A 25,013-nucleotide genomic window follows, 5' to 3' on the forward strand; every position below is an offset into this window, starting at 1 on the left:
AACTTTGCATATTTTATTTTGTGCACAAAACTCCTTGCTACATTGAGCGTCTACACATAAAAATGTGCACAGAACCTCAGGCTGACATGCCCACAGCCCAACACACCTTATTATATCAGGATTAGAGTAAGATACCTTCATTATACAATAAACTATCTCTACTCTCTATTTTGATTTAGCTCACACTTTTTTATTGGTAGCGCAAGACAAATTACATTCAGGTACTGTAGAGATTTCCCTGTCCCCAGAGGGCAGAGAGTTTATAATCTTAAATTTGCACCTGAGCTAAATTTGCATCTGATGCAGTGGGGGGTGAAGTGACTTGCACTAAGAGTGTCAGCAGGATCTGAATCCCGGCTTCCTTAGACCTAGATTTATCATTTTGCTATAAATGTCAACCACGATAAGGCCCTAACCTGATTTTCGAGATACCACATGTGCTATTTTACCACATCGCACAGGTATTTTATTGCAACGCACATAAAATTTATTACACCCTGAAAAGACACAGAGAGAGAGAGAAGAAACTCTTTATAAGGCTCTCATATAAGTAAACTATACCACTGTAGGTGGGGTAACTAGTAACACGAGGTAGGGTTTTGGCAGTGGCCTAGGTTTTGGGGGGCATTTTTACATGCACAGTCAGAGGTACGAACAGCACAGTGTAGTCATCACCCTGCTCCCCAAGGCAGAGTTCCTCAGTCTCTTTTTTTTCCGTGGAGCCACGTGCTCTCTGTATTCAGATTTGCTCTCTTCTCAGTTTTTGTGATTTTTTTCTAGAGCTGCAGTTGTTTTCTTCCCTTTTCTCTTATTCTTCTATTTTCCCCTTCTTTCCAACTGTCTGCTGGCCTCATGGTGGGTTTTCCCAGGGCAGAGTCTGTTACTTCAAAAAGTATTTTCCTGGCGTGTAGCAGATGGACTCAGGACCAATGGGTATGGTATACTCCTGATAGCAGTTGGAGACGGATCAGATTTCAATCTGACGTCAGCCCTAGTACATATACCCCTGCAGGAAATGCAGCTCTTCAGTAATTTCTGTCTCCATAGCAGTTAGGGACTACCTGCACGCTCTCACAGCGTTAGAGTAAATTCAACGGAGAAAACCCAAAATAAGAAGAAATTTTACCTCTACAGACAAGCCCCGCTCTCCTGCGGTGACACCCTCAGGTCCCTCCCCCAGTTGAGAATTCCCGAGGTGATTTCCGTGATCCCTCGGAGGTAAGCCTCGGTCCGGCAGCCGACCCTCGGCGGGGACCTAGCCCCCGATTTTGAGCGTGGCTGAGAGGCAGCGGGTGCAACCTCGAGCGCAGCAGTGAAGGTATTTGCCCTCTACCCCACAGCCGGAGACCACCTGGATCGAAACCGGGAAGCGCCGAAGTCAAGGTAAAGTAGAAATCATCTTTAAAGACTCCGGTCTCCGAAGCTCGAGGAGTCGCACAGGTCGCTGGCCGGGACCAGTGCCACCGAGTTGATCTGCCCTAGCAAGGCTAGACCCCGGTTAGATCCAGGGGTTCTCCCACGTGGAGACCCTCCAAGGTGGTCGCCATATTGTCCGCGTGGTCGCTGTCGCCATTTTGGCCCTGTTCGCCATCCTGTCCGCCGTCTCAATCCATGCGCACAAAAATTTGCTGTGCGCACAACGTTGCGCACACAAGTACTGTGCGCACAAAGTACGCGCGTGTCACACGCTTACTGTGCCGGGCGCATAACTGCGACTTGTGTGGACACCAGTGCGCTCATCCTGAGTTCACATCCAATCCATGCACACATCTTCGCACCGGAGCGCATAACAGATTTTACGCGCCTATATCCATGGCACCTCCGAAGAAGGAGCTCAAGGCTCAGGGCCTCTGCCCAGCATGCCACATCAGAGCCGCACAATACGAAGAGGCCAATGCCCTGTGTATCCAGTGCGAGGAAGCCCTGGGGGATCCAGCCCAGGGCCAGCCCCAACCGGGACTGAGTGCTAGCTCCTCAATAAGTACCCCGGACTTAGCGAACCCCAGCGGGACCGCCCCTCAAACGGGACCCCCCAGAGACACAGCGCCTCCTAGCTTGGACCCAGCGTCTATCTCCTGGATGGAATTCTTCAAGGGCCTGCACACCTTCGTTCACAGGCAGATGGAGCCTCCAATAACACAGCCACAGCCTCCACCAGAGGACCTTTATGCCCTCTAGGCCCAGAGAAGTGAATCCACCACTCAAAAGCCCCACCTACGGGGACACGGACAACTCGAAGGAGGAGTCAGAGCCCCTGGAGGAGGGGGAATTTCCTCTGGGGACAGAGCCTCACCGGACCATGAGGTGCTTCTTCACCAAGGACGAGCTTCCAGACCTGGTCACCCACAGCCTGAAGGAGCTTGCTATCCCGGGCACAAGTGCCTCAGGGGAGCCCAAGACGAATCCCCTGCTAGAGGGACTCAGTCAGACCTCCCGCCATTTCCCCCTGTTACAAGCCATCCAACAGCTAATTGACCTGGAATGGATTGCTCCAGAGTCTACTTTCAAAGGGGGACGGGCTATGGCAGCCATGTATCCTCTGGTCCTGGCGGTCAAAGATCTTCTGACATGCCCAAAAGTGGATGCCATGCTCTGCGCAGTCTCGAAGCGCACTACTAACCCAATGGAGGGAGCTGCAGCACGCAAAGATACTCAAGACAGACATCGCCACTATGTCCCTACACATAGCGGCTTGCTGCACCGTGGTGACACGTGCCTGCCTATCACAGACCAGGAGCACACCCCTGGTGAAGCCATGGAACCAGCAGTATCATTCCTCGCGGATGCTGCTTCTGATCTGGTGCGCACCTCAGCTAGAGCAGTGTCATCAGCTGTGGCAGCCAGGAGGCAACTCTGGCTCCGAAGCTGGTCTGCCGACACGTCTTCCAAAACGAGACTCACAAGGATGCCCTTCAAGGGATCCCTCCTGTTCGGCAGCGAGCTGGAGAAACTTGCTAACAAATGGGGCGAGTCCCCACTGCCGCAGCTACCGGAGGACAGGAATAAGAGAAACCAGCGACCTTTCCCCAGATCCTCCAGGGGCAGAGGTTCACAACACTTCAATCCATACAGAAACACTTATCAAGCGCCTCGTCCTACAGGCAGGAACCAGTTCTTTTGGAACAAGCACAACAAAAGGGGAACAAGCTCGGGACCAGGCCACAGCCGCACCCCACAATGAGAATCAGCCGACCCGTCCAAAGGAAGAAGCCATAGGGGGCAGACTTGCCCTATTCTACCAAAGATGGGTCGAGATAACTACGGACAAGTGGGTCCGAACCATTATTCGAGAGGGGTATTACCTGGATTTCCTCCGAACTCCTCCGGACATGTTCGTGGAATCCCCCTGCCACGACCCCTCCAAGAGGGTGGCAATGGAAGCTATACTGACCAGATTACTGGCCCTAGAAGCCATAACCCCGGTGCCTTCACAACAAATAAATACTGGGCATTCCATTTATTTTGTCGTCCCCAAGAAAGAGGGAATGTTCAGGCCCATCCTGGACCTCAAGTCGGTCAACCCTCACCTGAGGATTCCGCGCTTCCGCATGGAAACCCTACGCTCTGTAATAAGGGCGATACAACCGGGAGAGTTTCTCACATCCCTGGATCTGTCGGAAGCCTACCTACACATTCCGATCCATCAAGAACATCAGCGCTTCCTACGCTTCAAAATCTTGGACCGTCACTACCAGTTCTGGGCACTACCCTTCAGGTTAGCCACAGCGCCCCGGACGTTCACCAAGATCATAGTGGTGGTGGCAGCAACACTGAGGAAGGAAGGAATCCTCGTACACCCTTACCTAGAACGATTGGCTGATCAGGGCGAAATCCCCAGAGGAAAGCCACCAGGCAACCAACAGAGTCAAAACTCTACTGGAGAGCCTCGGATGGGTGGTCAACAGAAACAAGAGCTGTCTGCAGCCCTCACAGTCTCCAGAATACTTAGGAGTCCGATTCGACACCAAAGAAGACAAGGTCATCCTGACACCAACAAGGAGGTCAAAACTGAGGAACCAGTTGCAAACCCTGCTGAGCGAACCTCGCCCACAGCATGGGGTTACCTACAAGTCCTCTGTCTCATGGCATCCACACTGGAAGTAGTGCCATGGGCATGAGCTCACATGAGACCCCTACAGCGCTCACTTCTATCGCGATGGAATACACTGTCCCAGAATTACACTGTTCGTCTATAGCTCCCGGGCAGAGTTCGGACCCAACTAAGATGGTGGCTATAAGACAGCCACCTGAGCCAGGGAACAAGACTATCCTCACCGACCTGGATCCTTCTCACCACGGACACCAGCCTACGAGGATGGGGAGCACACTGCGAAGAGCTAACCGCCCAAGGGCAGGGGAACGCAGAAGAGTCGGGATGGAACATCAATCGCCTAGAAGCCTGACGTTAGCCCTAGTACATATACCCCTGCAGGTTTGGTCACAGACTCCAGGACAAAGCAGTCAGGTAATGTCGGACAACGCCACAACAGTGGCCTACATCAACCGTCAGGGAGGAACCAGAAGCCAACAGGTGTCTCTGGAAATAGACCCCCTAATGTCATGGGTGGAAGTGAATCTCCAGGTGATCTCGGCCGTCCACATCGCCGGGAAAGACAACATCACAGCGGATTACCTCAGCAGAGAAAGTCTAGACCCAGGAGAATGGAAGCTGTCGACCACAGCGTTCCAACTGATAGTGAACGGTTAGGGAACTCCAACCATGGACTGTCTGGTAGACTGGTCCAACGCCCAAGTGCGCAGTTACTTCAGCCGCAGGCTGGAACCTCAGTCCCAGGGGATCAATACCCTGGTACAGACCTGGCCAAAGGAGACTCTGTTATATGCCTTCCCGCCGTGGCCCCTATTAGGCACAATCATTCACAAGATAGAACTACACAGGGGACCAGTACTTCTTGTGGCCCCGGACTGGCCAAGAAGACCGTGGTACGCAGACATGCGAAGACTACTGAAAGGGACCCCCCTGCCACTACCTCCACACAGAGACCTGCTCCAACAAGGGCCGATCCTCCACGAGGATCCAGCTCGATTCTCTTACGGTCTGGCCATTGAGAGGGCTCGCCTGAGAAGGAGCAGATACTCGGGGGCTGTAATCGACACCCTTCTCCAAGCACGCAAGTTCTCCACATCTCTAACATACATAAGGATTTGGAGAGTATTCGAAGCCTGGTGCGAGGACCACGACATCATACCACACTCAGTCAAAATTCCTGCGGTGTTGGAATTCCTACAGAACGGCCTACAGAAGGGATTGTCCCTCAACTCCATCAAGATACAGGTGGCCGCATTGTCATGCTACGGAACCAAGAGCGAGAGCGACAGCATAGCCTCTCACCTGGATGTTTCACGCTTCCTGAAAGGAGTCAAGCACATCCGATCATCCCTAAAGTGGCCGGTACCTCTCTGGAGCATCAACCTGGTCCTGGATGTCTTAGCAGGAGCCTCTTTCAGACCTCTCCGTGGCCTGTCTCTTCGACTATTAACATTGAAGACATCCTTCCTGCTGGCAGTTTGTTAGGCCATCATATATCCGAGCTACAAGCACTGTTCTGGAACCATCCAGCTACGCACGGTCCCCTCGGTTCTCCCCAAAGTGGTGTCTCACTTCAATCTTAACCAAACCATCTCGCTACCATTGCCAGATGAGCATAAGAATTCGAAAGAGGCTCAAAGGCTACGCCACCTCAACATCAGCAGACTCCTATCCAGATACCTGGAAATGTCGGAACCCGTACAAAAAACAGACCCACCTATTCGTCCTTCACAGCGGGAAGAGGAAAGGGGAAGCGGCCTCGCGAGCAACCATAGCCCGCTGGATCAAAGAAGTCATCAAGACGGCCTATGTAGAAGCAGGCAAGCCACCGCCTCTACAAGTCAAAGCCCATTCTACTAGAGCCCAGGCAGTATCCTGGGCAGAAACCAAGATTCTGTCACCCGCCGAAATCTGCACGGCGGCGACATGGTCCTCCATCTACACCTTCTCCAGGTTTTACCGCCTGGTTGTTCAAGTTTAGGAGGACACAGCATTTGCAAGGGCAGTACTAAGTGGATCACCGGCAGCCTCCCACCGGGTTCGGGAGTAGCTTTTATATATGGCATTGGTCCTGAATCCATCTGCTACACGCTAAGAAATGGAGAAATTACTTACCCGATAATTTCGTTTTCCTTAGTGTAGACAGATGGACTCAGCATCCCACCCATGGCTGCCGTTACTCATGGAATTCTCGGGGGACATCCCCGGGAGCTAGTGATTCAAGGGTAAGCCATGCTTTCCTTCATCTAGGACACCCATCCTACCGGGTGTCGACGTTTCCCGGTTGAGTGCATTGGCGGTCTCCAGCTATAGCCATTTCAACCAATTCAAGTTAATCAAGTTATGAAGTTATTCAAGTTAATCAAATTAGTCAGTCACACATATATCCACAATGCTTTTTGAGGAGAATACTGAAGAGCTGCACTTCCTGCAGGGGTATATGTACTAGGGCTGACGTCAGATTGAAATCTGATCCATCTCCAACTGCTATCAGTACACTATACCCATTGGTCCTGAGTCCATCTGTCTACACTAAGGAAAATGAAATTATCAGGTAAGTAATTTCTCCAATTTATTAAGGATATTAATTAGAGATATGAAGGTCCAGGGGGAAAAAGTAGAATAATTGGGGGGGAGGTGTTTTTTCCTCCCAAGGCTAGAAGTGGAAAAACTGGAAACTTTTTTCTAAATTTTCATTATTTTTTAAAACCTGCACAATTCCAGCATTAGCATTCTAAATACCTTTCTTATGTCTTTTGATTTTTAGGAGCTTTTTGTCCAGTATTTAGCTACATATTCCTACAGGCATGGCAGTGGAAAAGAGACACAATGTCTTACTTATGACGACTTATCAAGCGCAGTAGATGAATCAGAAACATTTCAATTTCTGTCAGGTATGTAGAATAAATGTTGCGCTCAGGGGTGGACCCTTGTCCTGTGGTAGTACAGGGACTGTCCACAGGGGGCGGAGCACAGAAGGAGACAGAGGCAGTGTTGAGCTTCACCACTGGAAGCCCAAGGTCCCCCAGGGAGGAGCCCTTAGGGACCCGGGCTGCTTGGACTTAGGTGGGCCTCGCAGGGTCTCCTGGGAGAGTGTAAGTTTGGTGTGCTCACAGTTGCTAGAGGAGCGCTATCGGGTTCGAGGCTGGAAACACGTTGGAAGAGAGCGAACCAGAATAGAGATGGCAATGACAAGGCTAGGGACAGCGCCAGAATCAAGCAAGGTCAGGGTCAAGAAGTCAGTCCGAGGAATGGTCAACGAAGCAAGGATCAAGATCCAGAGGTCAGGCAAGGTCGAAGAGCAAGCTGAGGTCTTTGGCAGGCAGACGGGCAGGTCAGGAACAAGCTGAGGTCTTGAGCAGGCAACAGGCAGGCAGGTCAGGAACAAGCTGAGGACTTGGGCAGGCAGGTAGGTAGGTCAGGAACAAACTGAGGTCTTGGGCAGGCGGCAGGCAGGCAGATCAGGAATGAGCTGAAGTCTTTATCAGAAGGACAGTCCAAGGTAAGACCGGGGAGACGAATAACAAACACTGGAACAAGCAGGGCTAGGAAACAGGAATAAGCAGGAACGGAACTGGAACAGAAAGATCCTGGAACGAGACTAGGAACAAGCAAGCAGGAACACAAGCAAGGGCAATTTCAGGAACAAACCAACCCGATTGCCAAGGCAAGGAAGTGAGTTCATTCAGGGTGCGCCGCGGAACTAGGCATCAGGGCGGCTGGTCAGCGTGCGTGTAGGGGCGTGGATAGCTGCTGCGACGCCGAGGCCTGGCGTGCAGCCGAAGGCCCATCGACTGCCATCGCGGGTCACCGGGGCCTAGCTGGACTTGCAAGGGCCGCGAGGGAGTCAGGACCAGGACCCGCCGTGGAACCCCGAAGGTGAGCAGTCCCGTGCGCAGGATGACCGCGGGTGGGGCACGTAACAATAAACAAAAGTCGACAGACTGAAACGAAAAGCCAATCAATTATCCAAATAATAATCACACAAATCAACCAGGATAATAGAAAAAAGTATATGTTCAGCAAGCTTATTTTAGGCAACTCTCAAACCACATCTATGATGGAGCTATACAGATGTCAACAAGCCGGAAAAATGTGCAATACTTCTCAGCACAAAGGAGAAGTATCCCAGATCTCTCGATCATCCATCCAGCGGCCCATAAAGGGCACCAAAATCTTTGTTTCAAGTTTTTTTTTTTTGTGAAGAATAAACAAGCACATGTAATGCAGTTCTTGATTTGCATATGCTACATATGTTTCAGTAACACTCCATTAGGCTACTGTAATGGCCTGTTAGCAAGGCTTCCAGTGGGGTCGATGACAAGGTTCAAAATATAGCAGCTAGAATTGTATTTGGTTTTAAAAGATTTGATCATTTAACACCTTGCCAGATGGAATTGCATTGGGTCCCTGCTTCTTATAGACTTTGTTTTAAATTAATCTGCTTATTGTTTAAAGCCTTACACAAAGGCTGTCTATCTTATCTTGTTGATCTTTTAGTACCCTTCTGTCCACAGTACTTGGTTTGTCACAGCAGGAGCTATTAGGCCTTAATAAGATGAGACTTGAGTGTACTTGTCTGGTTGCTTTTAGCTATCAGGTGCCTTTCTTATGGAATGCTTTGATTGTAAGATTTGCAAGAAACTGAATTACCTCAGGTTCCATAAAACTATTAAGGCTTTTTAACGAGACGTTTATGGACTGATCCTGATGAGGATTGTTTTTATTTTGTTCTTATTGGTTTTATTTATTTTATTTGTATGATTAGTTGTATTTGTATGTGTTTTTATTTGTAATTTTATTTATTATGTAGTATTGTAAAACACTTGTTTCTAAAAGGCAATAGGTTAGTTTATTCATTATTTCTAACTAAACTAGGGCCCCATCTCCCAATATATCTAAAATGCACTTCTTTACTCCAGCTTTTGAGCCATGTATTGAATTGGTGATACAACTTGGCTTTTCCTCCCCTTACCATAAACAGATAATACCTCAGGAAATGCCTAAGTGCTCCCTTTAAGTTCTACACTGACTCTATTTATAGCCAGGTCACTGGTCAACAAGTGGACAAACGCATCCACTTCTGAATACCGTTTTGCCCTTCTTTCTAACCCACTGAGATAAATATACAAAAAAACAAATAAAAAAGAACTGATAAGTTATCCCGCTAGCTTTATCCAGATAAGTTATCTGGGATATTCAGCAACGTAAATGTCTCACTGAATATGTACAAATAAAGTTAGCTGGCTGTGTTTTGACTATGGACAGTTAGGTTTAAAGTTATCTATGGCTTTGTAATTTTTTTTTTTATAAGTTTGGATTGGTGGGCCCATGCCCACAAGCACCCTCCACCCCCACCTCTTAAAATATTTTGAAAAGGTGGTGGGCCAGTACCTTCCCCCTTTGGGCAAGTCAAATGGTTGTCAAATGTAATTATTTATTTAAAGATGGAAAAACTTCTCAAAAATGTTTTTTTCGAGGTTTTAGTCAATACTATACCATCACTAGAAAAAGACCAAAATACCTCTTTTTTAACTTCACATTGTATGAACGTTAATCGTTTAATTCACTTTCAATCAATGACCTCATATCCGGCAATATTTGGTCGGAGCCTTAGAGTATTGAGTATACCGACTGGTAAGTAGTATATATCGCACTACCACTCAATATTATAATCATCGGTCATTCAATTGTTTTTTTGCATTTTTTGTGTCATATCCCCTTAAATTGTGACAGTTCACCTTAATAAAATGTTGATATTTAAAGACATTTCTTTGTCATATCGCTACTTAGCTTTGAATTGTAGACATTTCTTTATCTTGTCGCTACTTAGCTTATTTTTATGACGTGTATGAAGAAACCGTTCGACTCTATGCCATGAGGATAGTAAATGCCCGACACGGTCCGTGTTTCGGTTTTTCACCTTCTTCATAGGGCCATGATTTTAATAGTCAAAGTTGATGTCCGTGCTCTGATGTTTGTGTTTCTTCACCCGAGATTATTTATTTAAAAACATGTATTACCTGCCCTTCCTATGTTCAGAGCGGGGTACTATATATAAAGAGACAGACAGATGAAAGGAAGGAACAGGACAATGCATAAATCTTAGGAGAAAGGGGAGAAAACAAACAATCACATTGGGTGTGAGTTCATTCGTGGTAAGGCCAGATATGGTGAAGTACAAGACTAAGTAGCACCCTCAGAGGGGAGAGCCTGTTGGGGGTAGTCCATTGTCATTTAGGTTGGGGAATGCTTTCTTGAAGAGGAAAGTTCTTAGGGCTTTTTAAAAGAAAGTTCTTCCTTAGGTAGGCTTATCCATAGGCTGATCCATAGTGTCCTGCGAAGAAGAATGCGCGTTCTCTAGTTTCCACAAGGTGAATTAGCTTTGGAGGTGGAGTATCTAGGAGCATTAGGTTAGACGATCTGAGTGGTCGGAAAGGGGCTTGGATTTTTATTGTTGAAGTGAACCATGGGGAATTTAAGTTGTGGATCAAGGCATGAATGATCATTGCAAGCTTATATTGCATATGGTAGGAGATAGGGAGCCAGTGAAGAGATTTGACAAAGGGGAGATGTGATCGCGCATGGGTGTGCTGGTAAAAGTGTTCTCTCTACCCCTTGATAGCGCCCCCTAAGTAGCCCTGACTACTAGGGCTATGGAACAAGAATATTGCTCCTGCCTTAATAGCAACGCTGGTAGCATAAGTTCCTGTACGTACCCGGATCAGTCCAGACAGTGGGTTGAGCCTCCTTTCCAGCAGGTGGAGACAGACTAAAACTTGAAGGATGCCCTATATCAGGACAGAGCCTATCCTCTCACCCCTCAGTATTCATCTGTCTCCAGCAGGTGTAGCATCTCCCCTTCGGTTCTCTGCTGTAGGCTAGTCAGCCTTTTCTTTCTTTTTAGGCTCAAGCAAGTATTTCTTTTGGTTCTTGTTTTAAAAAAAAAAAAAAAAGATCTATGAAGGAACTTCTGCCTTCTTTTAGTGCTTTCCTGTTTTTTGTGTGGGAGACGTCCGTCTCCCAGCTCTTGCCCGGCTCAGGGGGGCTTGACCCCTTTTGCAGGAGGGGGTTCCCTGCATAGTCCTGAGTCCGTGGACGCTTCCAGGTGTGGGGACCGACGCTCTCTGGGCCTTGTTCCCCCTCTGGCTGCCGAGAGGGTTTTGAACCCGCTGCTGCGCTCAGTAAAAAAAAAAAAAAGGAGTTTAAAAGTTTTAAACTTTCAATAAGTTGCAGGTACTCACCTACCTCTAACTTATTTGCAGCAGTTGACCAGCTTTTTTATTTTTTTCTGGTCAGAGTAGGGCTAGAACCGGCAGCCAGAGAAGCAGAAGGCAGCAGGTTTCTCGCCTGCTCTCTCCTGCTGTGCAGGCTGTCAATCAAGCTTTTTTTCAGCTTTTTTTTCCTTAGCCGCGGCTTAGCTATGTCCCGGCAGGCAGCCTGCTTATCTTGTGGGCTGCCCTCTTCACGTTTTTCGGGGCAGGGCCTCTGCACTGCTTGCCTGCCGGGTGGGGAAGGTCCCTCCTCGGCAGGACAAGCAAATTTAGCCCGGGGCTCCACTCCATTCCTCCCGGCATGGCCAGGCCTTTCCCGAGTCGGCAGAGCCCGGGAACAGCCGCCATCTTGGATTTTTCATCGGGGCCGATTTCAGTGCTCCCTGGGGCTGGGAGGCCCAATTTTTTTGATTTAACCCCTGATTTGGCCCCTGCGGGTGTCCAGGAGGGGGGTCCTGACCTTCCCTCGCCCCCTCCTCTCTCCCCCCCCCCCCCCCCCGGCAAATCCAGGGTCCCTTTTTCCACTGATTTCGGCCTCCTCATGCACAAATCTTATCTAGCTAGCCTGCATGAGCTGGATGAAAGCCCCCCCCTTGCCCCCCCCTCCAAAAATCCCTCGTTCAGCGCCGTTGACCACTGGACCGGCTGCGGAGCCCCAGGGTCCGGTGCGGGTGGTCCCGGGGGTGCCCCCTCCCTCCCCCTCGGTGTCTCCCGGGTCCTTGGATTCTGCTGCTTCCTCGGATTCGGCGGATGCCCCCCCCCCCCAGAGGGGGATGACCCCAGAGCCCTTCGTCTTTTTCGTAAGGAGGAGTTAGAGCCCCTCCTCCCTTTTGTTTTGGAGGAGCTGGGTCTGGAGAGTCCCTCCGTGGATAATCTCATGGCCTCGCTCCCTAAGGATATGAACCCGGTTTTGGGAGGGCTCCGGCCTTGGCCTTTCCCTTCCACCCCATGCTTAAGCTCCTTATCCTGCGGGAATGGGAGGCTCCTGAGGGTGCGCTCCGGGTGGGGCGTGCGATGGATAAGCTCTATCCCCTCCTGGAAGAGGGCTTGGAGCTGTTGCGATATCCAACGGTGGATTCTTATGTTTCTGCAGTGGCCAAGCACACCACGATTCCGGTGGAAGGTTCCACGGCCTTGAAGGCTTCCTTGTTAAAGCCAATCAAAGAAGGCAAAGAAAGAAATTAACCACATGTAACCTGCTGCAAAAGATTAAAGCCGTTAGCACCCTCCTGTAAGAACAACAACCAAACTTTTGGGGAATAATCCACTAAACAAAAACTCCTTCTCATACTAATTATAACTTACCAAATTTAACTTATTCCCTCTTCCTCCTTTTGAAGCTACCTCCCAGGTGTTACTGAAACTGCTACTGAGCCAGATGCCATGTGGTTTGAGGACAAAAGACCACAGACTGACTAGTGCTGGCTACCCCTCTGTTTTTTCAACTGTTCATTCTGAAGAAAGCATAACTTAATTTGGATTGCAATCAAAGCAGCAACTCCTGTACCTGTCTCCCTAACATATATTAAAGAACATTTTGCAAAAAGTATTCTATCCCGATGTAACACACAATCTATATACACTGTACAACAAATACAATAAAAACATTGATACTTACAGATTGTTCCTTTTTGTTTTTTCTTTCTCGGTACATACTCACAAAATGGATCCTACAGCTTAGAACTTCATTCCACATCTGCTCTGAACTCATAATACTCCGGGATAATCCTCCAGTCTACCTGGGCAACTCAATCTTTGAATGACCAGCCAATTAACCATTCAAGAACCTAGTGCTAGGTTTGTTCACCAAACATAACACTACAGCTTATTAATAATTAATAACAACAGCTATTAGAGTCCCATCTGGGGTGCCAAAATGTATAATAATTTCTGGACTCAAAGCTAGGGCAACAAGAACACTTCCAATCAGCAAGAAGTTTAAAATTTAGTTTATTAGGCTTTTTAAAAGACAAGTCAAAGACAAGTGTTCCTGGGAGTTGCTATATGCCCTCTATCTGTAATAACGAGCATCTCCATGAATATGTGACATGCCCTGACTTATATAATCAAAATACAACATTCCCGAAGCTTCCAGAATGAATGACGTGACTGCCCAAAGACTTCTTTACAAAGATACCTTATGCTGTTGTCATGACAATCTATCATGTATAGGAAATGCTTGTGATGACACCCCCCCTTCAATTGTAAAAATCATTCTATACTAGTCTTCCCTGAAACCACCCTTCCATGATAAAAGTTCCTGTATCACCTTGGCTTTGATGCACTGTATTCTCTTCTGTTCTTCTTTTGTTATTCTTTGTTGTATAAACAAATCGCAGTCTGGGTCTTAAATAGGAGTTAGGCCTGAATTCCATTTCTTGGCACCAGGATTTAATTAAAACTGTCACCTCACAGGATCTTCTTTTCAACTGATTTCTGTCCGTTGAAATATGCATCTGCAAGACAAAAGCCTGCATCCTGGACCCAGCTTCTCTGTATTGTGAAGTAAATGTTGCCATTAAATAGGCCTCTTTCCTGTTGTTGCCAGCAAATCTGTCTCAGGGATTTTCTGCAAGTCATGCTCAGGAAAGCACTCAAAGTTCATTCACCTCTGACAAGCCACAGTACAGCAGAGGTGTCTGGGTATTCTTGGTGGTCTTAATCAGACATATTCTTCAAAGTGCTTCGAGCGGGACTGTCTCGGTCCCACCCAGTTTAGGGAAGCTTTGGTACATCCCACTGTCTGGACTGATCCGGGTACATACAGGAAAGGAAAATTAGTTCTTACCTGTTAATTTTCGTTCCTGTAGTACCACGGATCAGTCCAGACGCCCTTCCCTGTCTGTCTTCTGTCCTCTTGAAGCTTGTTTTCTTGCAGGTCTGCAGATTTTCATATTTTACTTGGTGCAAGATTACTGAGCAATTACACCGGAAGCCTTGGTCGTTATTTTATACCAAGTTTATGCAAGAGCGTATAGGTATACCATGCTTCTACATTATTATACAGTTGCTCCATTGAGCTTTATGGTTACTTGCTTGATCCTATTCTTGGGTTTATGTTTTATGCTTTGACATACGTTACACTGAGGGGTGAGAGGATAGGCTCTGTCCTGATATAGGGCATCCTTCAAGTTTTAGTCTGTCTCCACCTGCTGGAAAGGAGGCTCAACCCACAGTCTGGACTGATCCGTGGTACTACAGGAACGAAAATTAACAGGTAAGAACTAATTTTCCTTTATTGGTGTTGCTGTAATAGTTTTTATCCTGCAGCTACCAGCATTGCTGTCAAGGCAGCACATAGCACAACCACCAGAACCATATGCTTGTATTGTGGCCATGGCCATTTAAGGGATGTCAGTAAGGATGGAAGGAGGGAGCACCCTTACCTTTGGTCACAGTTTGAATTGACAGAGGGGAGAGAGCTGGTCTGCTTCCTCAGGCCTTTTGATCTGCCACTTTTTCAAAATATTTCAAGGAGCTTAGGGTAGGTTGAGGACACAGGTCTCCTGGCCCAAATGTTTTTCTCTTTTTGCACTCTTTACTTAAACTTAGGGGCATTCATGGGTTAGGGATGAGTTATCTCTAAACAAAGAGGACAATTAGGACCTGTAATCCAACTCGGTAAAAAACAAAAGGCTCCTAAGGATTGTTTGTAGTACAGCTCAAATCAAATATTTGTGCAATTTTATGAATTTAATAAATTTTGTAAACGCCGCATCAGCAAGCCTGTCGATGTGTTCAATCTCTTGGACATGAACCGTCCGGTCTGCACATCATTTGCGGCTAGGCGGCTGTGTGTTATTGTGTCAAAACGGTCTAATTTTCTCAAGTGTTATCCAACAAGTGTTGTATCATCCAACTCTCTTGGCATGACCAGCCTGTTAGGTTGAATTTATATATAACAGAGAGTCGGGTAAAAATGTTGTAATTATAAAACTGCAAATACTTAGCTGGATATATATGGACGAGCCGACCTGCTTATGATGAACCAATGGTCTCACAAAAACATCTTGAAGAAGCGGGACAGAGACCGCTATGCTCAGGTCTTGATAATTAAATAGCCCGCGCAAATTCAAGCAGGATGACGTCAAAGAACGCCGTCGTCATGACCACCATGTGTAAACAAATATGGAGCTGCATGCCAATACTTATCCGAGTGATGCTTAGGTTTCTATGTTATCATCTTTAACTCGAATATGTCTGTGTTAGCTCAGCTGAGAAAAACTTGTAACTCTAGAGTAGAATTGAGACCTTCAGGTTGAACTGTGTTGTTGATGAATCCAGCGCTGCTCTTCCTGCAATAGCAGGGTGTTGAAATCTCCATCACGCCAAGAGGGGAGGAATTGTGCTAGAACACATGCCCTTAGGGAATCGAAACTCTGTGAATGCTCCAAACAGAGTGATACAAGAGGAGCTGAAATCCATGCCTTGTTCAAACACGATTTATGTTCAATCAGTCTGGTCTTCAAAGCTCGTCTCGTCTTGCCTATATATAGAAAATTGCAAGGACATCGTATGATGTATATTACACCTTCTGATGTACAGTCTATGTATATTCTTTCAGTATAGCCACATAAGCTTAGTTATCTGGCAATATGTTCCTAGATAACTTTAACCCTGCTCCTAGGGGCATCTAGAGTTAGATGAATAAAGCAAATGTTGCTTACCTGATGTAACAGGTGTTCTCACAGGACAGCAGGATGTTAGTCCTCACAAATGGGTGACATCGAGGATGGAGCCCAACCACGGAAAACTTCTGTCAAAGTTTCTGGAACTTTGACTGGCCCCTACTGGGCATGCCCAGCACAGCACCAACCCTGCAGCCAGCAGGGGTCTCCCCTCAGTCTTGTTTCAAAGCCACAGGCAGTGCTGAAAAATAAATTAAGAAAAATGAACCCAACACCACGGGGTGGCGGGCGGGTTTCGTGAGGACTAACATCCTGCTGTCCTGTGAGAACACCTGTTACATCAGGTAAGCAACATTTGCTTTCTCACAGGACAAGCAGGATGGTTGTCCTCACAAATGGGTGAGTACCGAGCTGAGGATGTCCAAATGTGCACCAAATGTACCCAACGGCGTGCAACAGGCACAACAACTGGGGTGAAATTTGGTAGAGGGCATCCACATCCCACCGGGTAGGCGGAAGGGTGTTGGTACGTCATGTTGGAAAAAGGTTACGCAAGACAGACTGGCCGGAGATGGAATCCTGTCTTCCAGCTTTGTCCAAACAGTAGTGGGCTGCAAAAGTATGGAGAGAACTCCAGGTAGCAGCTCTGCAGATGTCAGGAAGCGGCACCGATCGAAGGTGTGCTACTGAAGTCGCCATGGCCCTCACAGAGTGTGCTTTAACACGGTCTTGGAAAGGAATGCCAGCTTGCTGATAGCAAAAGGAGATGCAGTCCGCCAACCAGGAGGAAAGAGCCTGCTTACCCACAGGTTGCCCTAACTTGTTAGGATGGAAAGAGACGAATAATTGAGTGCTCTTCCTGTGGGCAACTATACGGTCTAGATAGAATGCTAGAGCCCATTTACAGTCAAGGGTATGCAGAGTCTGTTCCCCGGGGTTGGAGTGGGGCCTGGGAAAGAAGATAGGCAGTATAATGGATTGATTAATATGAAACTCCGAAACTACCTTAGGTAAAAATTTAGGGTGAGTGCGGAGTACCGCCCGGTCCTGCAGGAGTTTAGTGTAAGGCGGATAGGTAACTAGGGCCTGTAATTCACTAACCCTGCGAGCTGAAGTGATAGCCAAAAGGAATAACACTTTCCATGTGAGATATTTTAGGTCACAGGAGTGAAGAGGTTCGAAGGGTGGATTCATAAGGCGACCAAGAACCAGATTAAGGTCCCAAGATGGGGCCGGAGGACGTAAAGGTGGCTTCAAATGGAGCAATCCTTTAAGAAAGCGTGTTACAAGGGGTTGTACTGAAATAGGAATACCCCCAATACCTTTATGGAAGGCGGCTTCCGCACTGACATGCATTCTAATGGAAGAGGTCTTTAGACCTGATTCTGATAAATGCCAGAGATAGTCCAAGAATTTAGAAATTGGACAGGAAAGGGGATCAAGGGACTGAGAAGTGCACCATGATGTATACCTTTTCCATTTATAGGAATAAGATTTTCTTGTGGAAGGCTTTCGTGAAGCGATCAGGACACGAGAAACCGAATCCGAAAGGTAAAATGGTTGAAGGACTAACCTTTCAACATCCATGCCGTCAGGGACAAGGCTTGGAGGTTGGGATGGAGGAGGCATCCGTTGTTTTGAGTGATCAGATGCGGGTCCGTTCCCAAGGGAATGTGCCTGCGGATGGAGAGATCCTGGAGTATGGGAAACCACACTTGGCATGGCCAGTGCGGTGCTATCAGGATCATGGTTCCCCTGTCCTGACGTAGCTTCACGAGAGTCTTCGACAGAAGAGGAAGTGGAGGGAATGCGTAAAGCAGACCAGTTGTCCACTTGAGGGAGAAAGCATCCTTGGGCCGAGAGTTCTGGCTCCGAATGAGAGAGCAGTAATTGGCCACTTTGTGATTCTGAGGTGACGCAAAGAGGTCTATGTGGGGGTAACCCCATTTGTGAAAAAGAGAGGTCGCTACTAAGGGATTGAGTGACCACTCGTGTGGTTGGAAGACACGGCTGAGCTGGTCTGCCAATACATTGCATGGCCACCTGGTTGTCCATCTGAATCAAGATTGCGTGGTTCGATAGGCAATCTTGAAAAGTTCTGAGAGCATACGGATTGCTCGAAGTTCCAGGAAATTTATCTGGTGTTTGGCTTCCTCTGGTGACCAAAACCCTTGAGTTTGTAAATTGTTTATATGGGCTCCCCAACCGATGTTGGAAGCGTCGGTGGTGAGGATCACCTGAGGGTCTGGTGGAAGAAAAGGCAAGCCTTGTAGGAGGTTGGATTGATTTCCCCACCAGGGAAGCGACAGACGGAGTGCGTCGGTGATGCGGACAATGGTCGACAGAGGCTGAGTGGCTTGAATCCATTGTGATTTCAGGGTCCATTGCATGACTCTCATGGCCAGGCGGGCCATGGGAGTCACGTAAACTGAGGAGGCCATGTGTCCCAGCAGAATTAGAAATTGGCGAGCTGTTGCTGAGCGCTGAGACTGCAACTGGCCAGCTAGGGACACAAGAGTTTGGACTCTCTGATAAGGGAGGAAGGCCTTTGCCTGTAAGGTGTCCAAGTCTGCTCCAATGAAGGATAAGGTTTGAGATGGGACTAAGTAGGATTTTTCGTAGTTGACAAGAAATCCTAGAGAAAGTAGAGTTTGAATTGTTAGGGTCAGGGAGGACCGAGCAATTTGCTGGGTTGGGGCCCTGATTAACAAATTGTCCAGATAGGGGTAGACGTGGACACCTTCCTTCCTGAGAAATGCTGCAACCACTACGAGACATTTGGTGAAAACTCGTGGTGCGGATGCCAGGCCAAAGGGAAGCACTCGATACTGGTAGTGATTTTGGCCTACTAGAAAGCGAAGATACTTGCGATGAGCTTGAGCTATCGCAATGTGGGTATAAGCGTCTTTTAAGTCTAGAGAGCAGAGCCAGTCTCCTCTTTGCAGCAGAGGGAGAAGCGAGCCTAGGGTTACCATCTTGAACTTCTCTCTGTGAAGGTACTTGTTGAGGGCCATTGGTCGAAGTCCTCCTGACTTTTTTGGGATCAGAAAGTAGCTTGAATAGAACCCCAGTCCTTGTTGAGAGGGAGGAACAGGTTCTATAGAATTTGACTGGAGGAGAAGGGAAACTTCCTGCTCTAGAAGGATAGAGTGATCGGTAAGTCTCCACACCTGCAGGGGTGGAGAGTCCGAAGGTAGAGTTAGGAAGTTTAGGTGGTAACCCTGTGCAATTATCGCTAACACCCATTGATCTGCAGAGATGTGATGCCATTTGTCCAGAAAGTGGCTTAAGCGACCTCCCACTAGAATGGTTGGAAAAGGGAGTAGGCATCTGCTCTCTAATTGGGTGTCAAAAACCGGACGCAGGTCCTGGCTGTGGAGCTGCTGCAGGCTTTTGTTTCCGAGGTTGGCGAGGTTGAGGCTTATGATAAGTCCTCGCTGGTCTAGACTTAGTCAGCGGGGGGTAGTACTTCCGTGGACGGAAGAATGACTTTTTGGGGTCCTTCTTGAATGGTTGTTTAGAAGGAAAGTCAGAAGGAGTGGATGAGAGCTGTTTAAGGGTCTCATGATGCTCTTTCAATTCAGTAACTATTTGCTGAATTTGCTCACCAAACAAATTATCACCTAGGCAGGGCAGGTCTGAAAGCCTGTCTTGCACTTCTGGGCGGAGGTCAGACGACTTTAGCCAAGCCCAGCGTCTTGCCGAGATGGCTGTTGCAGAAATTCTGGTGGAAGCATCAAAGATATCATAAGCTGTTCTTATCTCATGCTTCCCAGCTTCAAAACCTTTTGATACTAGGGATTGAAGTTGCTGCTGGAATTGTTCTGGTAAAGTATCCGAAAATTCCTGCAATTGTTTGAATATGACTCTATTGTATTGTGTCATATATAGCTGATAAGAAGCTATCCTGGAAATAAGCATGGCCCCTTGATAAACCTTTGTACCTATACTATCTAGGAATTTATTTTCCTTGGTAGGAGGTATGGATGAGTAAGGCTTAGTTCTTTTAGCTTTCTTTTGGGCTGATTCTACCACAACAGAGTGGTGATCAAGCTGAGATTTTTGAAAGCCAAGTGCTGACTGTACAAGATAGGTAGTCAGCTTTTCTGTTTACTGGAGCAACAGATCCAGGAGTTTCCCAATTCTTTTTAAGAAGGTCAATAAGAACCTGATGAATTGGAATAGAAGTGATGACTTTAGGGGCATCCAAAAATTGGAGTAACTCTATCATTTGGTGCCTATCATCTTTCTCCGATTGAAGCTGGAAAGGGACCACGACCGACATTTCCTTCACAAAATTTATAAAAGAGAGGTCCTCAGGAGGAGAACGCTTTCTACTTCCTTCAGGAGAGGGTGGTGAAGGTAAACCATCGGTATCTGTGGAGGAATCGTCACCCCAGGTGTCATAAGGATCGGGGTGTTGACCTATATGAACACGAGAGGGTTGGATGCCTGAAGGTCCCGGTTGAGGCTCCGAGAAACTCGAAGGAATCACCGGGGGCATCAAAAGTATCCTCGTTGGCATTGGTGCCGGCATCGAAGGCACCGGCATCGAGGGAATCGGTGCCGGCATCGAAGGCATCGATGGAGCTGATGTGCGTATCGCTCCGGAAGAGTATACCGGTGGTGAGGGACGACTCGGCCTCGAAGGAACTAATCTCGAGGGAGGAATTCGATACGGTGTTTCTCCACCAGATGAGATTGGCATCGGGGAGCTCACCGGTACTGTCAGTGACCCAGGTACCATCGGTGGAAGGGCGGACACCAGCGCTTCCATCCGAGCGAGTAGCGGTGCCAGCGCTACTGGAATCGGGTCGGTGATCGGTTCCACTCTCGGTGTCGGAGTCGGTGCCGAAGGAGTCTGGAACCGTTGCATCGCCTTGTCGATGGCCTCCTGGACCAGCCGGTTCAGTTCTTCCCGGAGACCTGGGGTAACAATACCCGGCTCCGCGGAAGAGGGAGGCTGAGGCTGAGCCGGAGGGACCACCGTTGCCGGTGGAATCGCGGCTCCCAAACCCCGATGGGGTGAGGGTTGCCTCGGTGTCTCAGACACAGAAGGAATGGAGCCACATCTGGTCGAGACTTCTTTAGAGGTGGTTCGGACTGCACCGAGGTCAATGCCTTCGATTCCTCGATGGTCCGAGACTTGTGACGTCGATGGCGATGCTTCTCCTTCCGATCCCCTCGGTCATCGGGGGAAGGGACGGGAGTCGATGGCCGTGAAGACGTCGATGGCGGTCACCGGTAGATAGTCGACAATGGCGGGACTTTGACGGTGCCGGTTCCGAGGACATCGATGCGATGGACGGCGCCGGTGCGTGAGCCTGGAATAGGAGTCCCATCTTCTCCCTTCTGGCTTTGCGACCTTTTGGTGTCATAAGGGCTCATTTGGTGCAAGTCAGAACATCATGCTCACTTCCTAAACACAAAACACAGACTCTATGAGGGTCTGTGATGGACATAGTACGCGTACAGTCCGGGCATCGACAGAACCCCGACGCCATGGCCATTGATCAAAAATTTAGCCACGGGACAGTCGACGGCCAGCAGGCCTCGAGTACTAAAACTCGACGGAGTCGACAAAAACAACGGTAAAAACTTACCGGGTTACCGCGGATCAACTTTTTTAAGAGGGAAGACCCCTGTGGGGCAATTTCTACTTCACAAAGTAAAAATAAAGATTCTTGTCAGGAATGTGGTAGAGCTCCTTAACCACGTGGCTACTGCTGCGCGGAAAAAAGAAGACTGAGGGGAGACCCCTGATGGCTGCATGGTTGGTGCTGTGCTGGGCATGCCCAGTAGGGGCCAGTCAAAGTTCCAGAAACTTTGACAGAAGTTTTCCGTGGTTGGGCTCCATCCTCGATGTCACCCATTTGTGAGGACAACCATCCTGCTTGTCCTGTGAGAACTTATTTGACTAACTCCAAATATTGGAGTTAGCCAGTTAAGTTACCCAGGTAACTCATTCCTGCCCCTTGAGTGCTCTAAGTTATCTGGCTAAATTTTACAGATAATGGATTATCTGGGTAAAACTTAACTTTTTAACTGACCCTGACATTTAAATGTTGGCATTTATCCTGATAACTCAAATTCTCCAGATAAATACATTTTGAATATGGGACTAACTGTTTCTGACCCATCTCATTATCATTGACTTTTTATACTTTCAGACATAGTAGAATGTGAAATATTACAATTTACAAATAGGACTGATCTACATACTTTATGCGGCTATGATGATAGATTTGCTTTCAAAGTTTTTTTTTCTTTTCAGTATCCATGGCTATAGAATTATTAACACATTGTTGTAAGCTGTAATTTTGTGTCATATTTGAATGGAAAAATGCTGAAGCAATCCTTGTGTTTTTAAGATATCCTGCCGAAAAAGATCTTAGCCAGTGAGTACCTACAAATGCTTCAAACTGAGGAATATGAAGAAGAGGAGGAAGAAGAGAAAAACAAAGATGATGACGAAGATACGGATTCCTAAGCGTTTCTTATTCACATAATTTGCTGTTTTCTTGTTCTGTTCATCAGTGGTACCATGTCTGCATTTTTATTTGATATATTTCAAAGTGTTTAAAAGTGCAACTTTTGGAACTCTTGCTTTTCTGAGCAATAAAGATCAGTTACAAGATTTACATGTGCACACTTTTTTTTTTAATTATTTATTGAATTTTTCATTTCACTTACACAGTTAAATAAAATCAGGGATAACCAATAATCACATCATGACACTTAAATTCAATATTTTACAAAATATACTGTTTGAAAGTTAGAAGTTACAAACATAAGATAACAAATATCAAATAGATTTTCAAATATCAGGTAATAAAGGTAATAAATTTACCCTTCATATTATTAGGTTAACTGTATTGATGTGGTTACATTCTGCATAAGAAAAAATAAGACTGCATTAATTGAGTAACAGATAATTTAAACGTGGAGATATTTATAAGAATACTTTACTCAAAAAAGAGCTTAACATAGAAGAACAGCTGGCTATACTTTATATGTCTGGATGTTCACTCACTAGAAGTAATAACACTAGGAGATGGATCTATAGTTATGGGAGATATTACACTATTTAAAATGGGTGAGGAAACCGTTGGTTGCTGCGCATTAATAAATTGCTGCATTTGTTCTACCTGTTGGAAAACATAAGTATGTTCCCCTTGTATATGGATGGACAGTATATTGTATTTCCTGAACTTATTGGCAACCTTTTCCGCTTCCATGTGCTTTGGCAAGCTATTCGTCTACCATGTGCTTTGGCGCAAGTCCAGCACCAGAAAGAAGCCGACTCCCCAGAGACAGTACCTGATTGGACTAAAAGCAACGATCCCCATTGGTCACCGGAAGTAGAAAACACACCCAGGATGCGTGTCAGAACATTCCTATTGGACATTGTAAAAAGTTTAAAAGTCACGGACACATAGCTCCTCTCTGAGAAGCAGCTCTGAAAACGCCGTTGTAACTTAATTGCTTCTCCGTGGAACAACAACTTCCTCAATTTCTTGTTCGGCATTCCTTTGTCTCTGTCTTTTCTCTTAAATAAACTTGCTTTTTAGATCAAACAGCTGCCTGAAATTGCCTTCATGAGTCCCGCTTACAAACATCTGGTGGAGAATGCAGGCACCGTCGTCGACCACAAGGGCAACATCGTCAATCTGATGCGGCAACGTCGTCGACCTCAAGGGCAATTCAGAAACCACGACGACATCATCAACTTTAAAGCAATTGAAGAAGTGAAAACAATTCCAAAGAAGTGAAAGCAACCACAGCACAAGTGAAGCACAGCAGAGAAACGGTTCAGAAGGTTTCATTTCTGTGACTCAGACCTCAGCATGCACCACACATCAGAAGCACCTCTTAGCTGAACAACCCAATCGGTAAGCCCAACCCGAATACTACGACATACCATTCTGGAGCTTGGACGCGAGTGGGAATCCAGGTGAACCCCGAAATCGGACGAGGGCGCATGCCGTCGCGATAATAAGTGTTGAGCCCGCGGATCGAGCATCCCATGGAACACATACGTGGGGCTATCACGAAGGGTAAGCTACCAGAGGTAGTTACATGTTTTTTGTTTTGAGCAGGTAGGCTTGTAGTACTACTATCTGCAAGGTATCTCTCCCATCCCCGCTGTCACCATCTTCTATGGTACCCTGAGACGGGTCCCTGTTCGAGAGGTCACAGCACCGCCAGACTCCGGAATCGGAACGTGCAACGCTGGAAACGCAGTTTGGTGAGAACTACAATCAGGTAAGATTGAACCACTCTTTCTCATAAGAGAGTGGCTACACGAAATTCATTATTATATCGAAGTTTTGGTCTGCGATGTTAAGAGGTCCCAAGATAGCGGTAGAGGTTTGCCCGTCATGCCCTTTGAATTGTGTCATCTCTGCATAAGCCCAATGAGAAGCTCATTCGCAAATGCCACTCAAAGTGGGTAGCATGGGCAGTAAAGAATAGTTCCCTTGAATGGCCAGCAGGGGGCTCCTTTGATCCACCCATGCTCATGCAGTTAATAGCCTTCTTTGAAAACAGGTATAGCAAGTCTAGTGCAAAAGGCAAGAAGAAGCTAGCGAATCATGCACAAGTGTCCAGATGGTTCGCTATGACACGAGCATATTTAGAAGCCATTCATTTTGATAGAGAAGTGTCACCACCCCCATATGATTCACTATATGCTCGAGATAGTTTAGTGCATGAGGAAACACTGACTGCAGAGGGTAATTCACATTCAGATCCTGCTGCACCTCCAGAAAGGGAAAGAGAACCCCAAGTAAGCCCCACAGTTCACACAAGCATGCCCCTACTCAGTACAGTTGAGATTGACGGTGTCCTTTTTGAGGAAGCTGTTCCTGTAATTGAGTACAGCATGTGGCTAGAAAGCCCAGTAATTGCAGATTTGCACAACCAAGACAGAATTAACCGCTGGAACGCTAGTAGATTCTGCACTGAGTGTCGTCCTTGTGCCAGAAAATCCACCACCTCCCTCACCCCCGCCTTCACTGTCTCCTCCAGCACTGTCACCAACTCCTGAACCTCCTGACC

General features: G+C 47.2%; 1 protein-coding gene across 6 annotated transcripts in view; it reads left to right on the forward strand.

Moving 5' to 3' along the window:
* The window catches only part of CHRAC1 (chromatin accessibility complex subunit 1), a 35,298-nt gene extending 12,706 nt beyond the window's left edge, over positions 1-22,592 (forward strand). For all 6 annotated transcript variants that reach the window (XM_029592077.1, XM_029592078.1, XM_029592079.1 and 3 more), the window contains 2 exons: positions 6,819-6,945; positions 22,325-22,592. In XM_029592077.1, the coding sequence (XP_029447937.1) occupies positions 6,819-6,945; positions 22,325-22,443 (246 nt within the window). In that variant the 3' untranslated portion in view covers positions 22,444-22,592. The remainder of the gene's footprint in view (positions 1-6,818; positions 6,946-22,324) is intronic.
* The last annotated feature ends 2,421 nt before the right edge of the window (positions 22,593-25,013 follow it).

Source organism: Rhinatrema bivittatum, chromosome 2 (assembly GCF_901001135.1).
Source record: "Rhinatrema bivittatum chromosome 2, aRhiBiv1.1, whole genome shotgun sequence".
Classification (NCBI taxonomy): Eukaryota; Metazoa; Chordata; class Amphibia; order Gymnophiona; family Rhinatrematidae; genus Rhinatrema; species Rhinatrema bivittatum.